At 36.4% G+C, this 6083-nt stretch overlaps 1 protein-coding gene across 3 annotated transcripts; it reads right to left on the minus strand.

The window, feature by feature from the left end:
• Positions 1–792: 792 nt before the first annotated feature.
• Positions 793–5789, minus strand: LOC122067615 (potassium transporter 5-like). 3 transcript variants are annotated; one of them, XM_042631455.1, is made up of 9 exons: positions 5673–5789; positions 4925–5081; positions 3878–4070; positions 3412–3637; positions 2989–3237; positions 2585–2896; positions 2289–2456; positions 1944–2198; positions 793–1849 (listed from the first exon to the last, which is right to left on the minus strand). In XM_042631455.1, exons 3-9 carry the CDS (start codon positions 4058–4060, stop codon positions 906–908), a joined length of 2337 nt encoding a protein of 778 aa, XP_042487389.1. In that variant the 5' UTR covers positions 4061–4070; positions 4925–5081; positions 5673–5789; the 3' UTR covers positions 793–905. The 3 variants fall into 3 exon arrangements, with proteins under 3 accessions (XP_042487389.1, XP_042487390.1, XP_042487388.1); XM_042631456.1 differs by lacking the exon at positions 4925–5081 and having other exon boundaries at positions 2585–2821; XM_042631454.1 differs by lacking the exon at positions 4925–5081.
• Between the last annotated feature and the right edge of the window lie 294 nt (positions 5790–6083).

Below are 6083 nucleotides of genomic sequence, written 5' to 3' on the forward strand. Positions count from 1 at the left end.
GGGAATAAAAACTACCCACTTGCGTAGACACAGGTAAGCGCAAACCCCATGCGCTGAAGATGATGCAGTGGCTAAAGTTCTCTTACCCAAAAAACCAAAATTCCTAATTAAAAAAGAGAAAGAAATATAATGAAGGGTAAAAAAGGACAGAAAAAGATTGTTGCAACAATTAGTTGTAACAACCTTTGTTAAAATTTAAAAAACTTTTTTTTCTTTTTTTGGTAAGGCTATATGTGATCCCATGTGAATGTTAATACTAATTAAATTTTTTACCATATTAAATTTGTTAACTAGTTATGGAATGACTTGGAGTTTCTTTTTTAGCTAAAGAATGATTTGGAGTTGGTGATATAATCACATAGGGTCATGAATACTAAGATTTCTTTTTTAAGCAGTTTGAAAATTTTCCTTCTCTTTCCTTTAATTCCCCTTGTAATCAAACAAAACCTAAACCTTTTCATTTTGTATTTCAGTGATTATTATGCTATTTATGTTTGTTGAAACGAAAAAAGATTAGTGGTAGTTACCTGCATCATAATAGCTAATACACTTGAAAAGAAAGGGCATCAGTGGCAGTTTTGACAGTACATGAGGTGGATTGCACTCATTAAGTCGGGTGGTGCATTTGCCTTATCGAGATGGGAAGATCTGGTTGTAACAAAATTTGATATATGATGGTTTTAAGTATTTAATCTTCCCAACATTAATGCCTTTGCTCGCACTCTCATTGGCCCCGCAACAAGATCTCTCACCTCATATATATTGCGGGATTACCCAAAAAAAAAAAAAGAATTGCAAGGTTTGGAAAATTTATTCCTGTGCTCAAGGTCACAAGTTAAATGTAATCAACTTTGGTTACAAACCAGAAGACTAATAGATAATATGGTACTAAACCACTACAAAGACTATAGCTCATAAGTCATTCCCACCTTCAACAAACGTTTGCGAGGAATAGCATAGACTTCATCTTGTTGCCTTAAGCATCTTCTGAGCCCATTGTAAGCATAATCTATAATCAGCTTCTTCCCCCAGTTAGTTCCCTTCGAAGCCACCACCTCACTCTCACCAAACAAAGAGATTATGCCACCCTTCTTGCATTCATTATCCACGAATTGAATCTCCTCTAAAAATGTACCATCATCATTCTCATCTGCATCAATTCTCAACACCTCCCCTATAACACTTTCAGCGATAGTCCCTGTAATGATTCTCCCATTCTTAGGTGATTTTGCTTTGAAAAATTCCTCCCTAATAAATTCCTTCAACCTATTCACCAATGTTTCCTCGAATGATTCACGTTCCTTTTCCACATCTGTGTATCCATACCTCACTACACATCTGAACATACATAATTCATTAGGCTCAACTCGTCGGAACAAGAAACGCTCCTCAGCTGGGACCTTGCTTATAGGCAATGACTTGATTGATACAAATACGAGCACTCTGTGCATTGCTGAGACATTAGCAATGTAATGGGTAAAGATTGGGGAAATGCCTTGGACAAGCTCTGAGTAGAATAGGGCTAAACCTGGGACTCGTAGAATGTCCGGGTTGCTAGCTATCTCCTTGAGTTTCTTTATGGAAACTTTGTTATCTAACTCAAACATGTACTTCTTGCGGTACACGTAGTTCCAAACAAACATGACTGACATGAGGAATGCAGCAAAGGCTAATGGAAGGTACCCCCCTTCAGTGAATTTGTATAGGACCGAACTCAAGTAGAGTAACTCAACAAAGGCAATTGTTGATGCATAGAGGATAATCAATGCAAAATTTGTCTTCCATATCATGATCATCACAAGGATAAGAAATGTAGATGTGAGTGTCATGACAAATACCACAGCAAGTCCTGCATTCAAAGAGAAAAATTGACAATTAACAAACACAAATGATCTTAATGGAATTCACACATAACACTACCTAAAGGATCACTGAATTAGTACCATAAGCATTCCCAATTTTGAGTGTGTTCTTGAATCCAAGTGTGACACCAACACAAGCTAACATGAGTAAGTTGTTGATCTCTGGTACGTATACTTGGCCTTCGTATTTAGAAGATGTGTGAACAACTTTCACCCGTGGGAAACACCCAAGTGCAAGAGACTGTTGGACTATGGAGAAGGAAGCTGAGATCAAAGACTGGCTAGCAACAATAGCTGCCAACACTGCCACCACAAACATTGGCCAATAAATAGGTTCTGCAACATATTCACAATAGAATTAAGTTAGGGTTAACTCACGAAGTGCAGATTGCATATGTAAAACTTAGTAAGGAGAAGAAGAATCACTTGGAACTGATTTGTAAAAAGCAGCAGATGCATCAAGAGGGTGTTTCCTAAGATAGGCAGCTTGGCCTACATAGGCCAAGATAATGGAGGGAAAAACAATAGAACATGTGCTGATTTGAATCGAGCGAACATTGAAGTGGCCAAGATCTGCGAACAAAGCTTCTGATCCTGTTGTTGAATCATCAAAGACACATTGCCAATAAAGAATATGTTTCAATCGATGTGTTTCACAATCGTAGCTAGCAGTTATCAAAATCAGAGACAATAGTTTCTATTAAATTTGGCAATATGCTTACCTGTCAAGCATAGGATGACTCCCCCAAGTGAAATCCATGCATTTTTCTTAGTTCTTTGAAAATATTTCACTATGTACATTGGGTTAATCGCCTTGACAACAGTTGGATCATGTCTTATGAAGTTGTGGAGACCAATTACAGCAATAAAGAAGAACCATATTGTAAGAATTGGTGCAAATGTGTACCCAACTTTGTCTGTTCCAAACCTCTGAACTTGGAACAATAGGATTAAAATCCCTACAGATATCCACATGATTGTGTTATCTGTGAGTGAACTAGCAGCTTCCCTGATACCTCCTACTGCTGATAATACTGAGGGGGGGAAAAAAAAAAGTCATGCATAAACAACCATGTAATGAATTTTATCTCACACTTTCTCAGTTGATGTGGAATTATTTTTTTACCTGAAATGCATGGAGTAAGTATTCCATCCCCTAAAACCATGGATGTTCCAATCATTGTCATAAGCAAGAGAATGTACTTCGCAATTCTGCTATTTTCGAGGAAGGACTTCACAAAAGAAGCACGACGCAATCCGCTGTTTGGTAATTCAAGCCGGTAGTTCGATACATCTCTATCTTCAGCCTGATGATTTGGTGTGAAGCCCACCTTTGCATAGCGACATATAAGAGAATACAAAGCAAAGGTGCCTCCTACAAATGGTAGATGTTTAACAACAAAAAAGGTTTAACAATACTCAATTCTCAGTTGTTAACAGAGATAGAGAATCAAGAAAGAGACAAGTTAGGTAGATAATCCTATGCTTCTTTATTTATTTGTGTATAATGACATATTGAGGTAAGAAGATGATTGAGGAGAAGGCTTACCGTCACCATTGTCATGGGCTGATAAAACAATGAAGACATACTTGATCAAAGTGATCAAGGTAAGGGAGTAAATGATTAGAGACAATACCCCCAAGATATCTTCACTATGATCAATACCATTGGGAAAAATACCAGGAAGCACATATAGTGGTGATGTGCCGAGGTCACCATAGACGATTCCAATGCTCTGGAATGCAAGCTTCAATGTGGTTCCCCAATCCACAGCCTACAATTTAGCCAAGAAATTTCATGATGTAGTGCGACTACAACAGCATGTGAATTATTTAAAGCCTCATGTAAAAATTGGAATGAAAAATCAAATCTTGACATTGAAACTTGATTGAAATAGTAATAGGAGATGATCATGAGTAACAATCTTGAAGCAATGCCAAAGAGGAAGAGGGGGAAGGGGAGAGGGAGAGGAAGAGGGAGGGAGGAAATGTTTTCTTATCCAAACAAAACATGCCTTAAACGATCTATGATTAAGGTACCCCGATGGGATCTTCCCGCTCTCCATGTCAAAAGAATCCAAGTGCATAAGCTTTCCCCATGAGAACTTCCTCCCTTTTAGTCCCTTTTCTCTCTCTTGTGGTTGCTCTTGCTGTTCATTTTTTTCTTCAATTTCATCCGTCACTCCATGATTCTCCATTGGATTACTCCTGCAAAATATTTGTATCAGTTCATTTCAATTTTTTTTTTCTTCTTTCAAAACGAGACACAAAAAGATACATCCTTAAAATTCAAAAAAATTTATAGAGCAGTTACACGATCGGCAATAATGTACTGAGCTGAATGTTGGGCAGTAAAGAAATAATATATAAACAAATTTAGGGCAACTGAAATAACAATGTTGAGATGAATGAGTGATAACGTTAGAAAAGATAAAATAAAGAATCAACAAATTATAGCTAATTTAGAAGTAACTTTAGTACATGATAAGTATGAGAAAGTCGTTTGAAGTGACATGGCCAAGTGCAATAGAACTCTTTGAATGCTCCAGTGTGGAGGGGTGATTTAACTCACATTGAGGAAGCTAAAAAAAACTAGTGGTAGGCTTCAAATGACTCAAAGAGAAATGATGAGGAAAGGCAAGAATAGCTTAAAAGAAGTAACAAGTATGGCATTGAGAAAAAGCTAAAAGTGAAACTTGAAATCTGAATCAGAAAGGAGAAACTTAATAATATTATTTTGAAAATTGCAATTGCACCTTAATATCTTGATCTGATCTATTCATTAAATAAAAATATATATACAATAAACCAATTTTATTTTATAAAATCACCTAGGATTACAACTATGTAACTACATATCTCCCAATTTATTCTTCAATAAACAGTGTGAGATATGTTTATGACCCTTATGAAGATTTGTAGTTGGAGAGAAGGAAAGACAAAAATAGGAGGATCAGTAGAAGATAGTAAAATTTTATCTTATTATAAGTGGAAAATAATAGAGAGATCCGCTGTCACAAAATATATAAATATATACAGATTTTGATTAATTAGAAGTTTACCTTATGAAAACAAATCTCACTTCATTAAGAAACAGATTCCAGCGAAAATCTCTTCAAAGAAAAACTTTCCCCCTCCCCTCCACTTACTCCATCTGAAAATTCTGCAACTGTTCTATAACTTCTCCTCTCCCCCACCTTTAAACCCACAATGGTCTTCCTGGTTTAGTCATTTTGTCAGAATCAACTGGAAAACCGAAAGAAGAAAGCCAGAAAAATGGTCTGTTCTTCTTGAATGGGTTTAACCAAGTGGGTAGGTCAGGCTTTAACATATAACCTCCCACATCCATAACAAAACCCTCTCCTACAAATAGGATTGCATTGCAAGTGAACAATCTCATAAAATAAATAAATGGAGAAAATCATGCCATGCCCCTAAAAAAATTAAGGGAAATAAAATTAAGGTCTGAACTAATTAATTAATATAATGAGTAAAGATGTTTCAATCTGCATCCCTTCGGCTCTCAAATGATCAGAAAAACCCTCCATCCCTTAAATCTCCATCTAATCAATCACTCCTTAACATATGAAGAGAAATAAAAATAAATCAAAATAAAAACTAGTACAAGTAGATGGGGTTTAAGAGATAGGCTTTCCATTAAACCTTATCTCTACCCTTCCCTAAACCATATACATTATTTCATGTGTGCATCAATGGCATCTTTTCCATCGATCAATGGGATCCATGGAACAATCCTTTTAACGATATCACAGATCATACAAGAACTAATAGAGCCAAGAGAGAACTTACATGTTATAAAGATTAGGTCCAAAGCAGGATACAGAGAGAGGAAAACCTTCTTCTTTAATTTACTGCTTATGCTTGCTTCCTCTTCTTCTTCTTCCTCTTCTTCTTCTTCTTCTTCTTAGAGAGAGAGAGAGAGAGAGTCGGGTATTGCTTTGGAATTGTAGGCTGGAGGACTCTAGATAGCAATTTATCCAAAAAAAAAAAAGAATCTAGATAGCAAGGAAATGATAAATGTTACGTAGTAACGTAAAATGGGCATGAAAGTGGTTTTATTTCCTCAACAGGTCAATGAGTCAAAATGACTCTGCGTGTGGGGGCCACATCGTTCTACAGATCAAATTCTGGGATCAAAATCCTCTGTTTTTTTCATCCATGTTTTTCTTTGTTTTGCTACCTACAGAATGCGACACGTGG

Source organism: Macadamia integrifolia, unplaced genomic scaffold (assembly GCF_013358625.1).
Source record: "Macadamia integrifolia cultivar HAES 741 unplaced genomic scaffold, SCU_Mint_v3 scaffold3009, whole genome shotgun sequence".
Lineage (NCBI taxonomy): Eukaryota > Viridiplantae > Streptophyta > Magnoliopsida > Proteales > Proteaceae > Macadamia > Macadamia integrifolia.

What these genes read in the sequence shown, in the direction of transcription:
- LOC122067615 (XM_042631454.1), bottom strand. An exon ending in AGCCCATGACAATGGTGACG is followed by an intron (nt 3,238 to 3,411) that starts GTAAGCCTTCTC and finishes TACCATTTGTAG; the next exon opens with GAGGCACCTTTGCTTTGTAT. An exon ending in ACTTACTCCATGCATTTCAG is followed by an intron (nt 2,897 to 2,988) that starts GTAAAAAAATAA and finishes TCCCCCCCTCAG; the next exon opens with TATTATCAGCAGTAGGAGGT.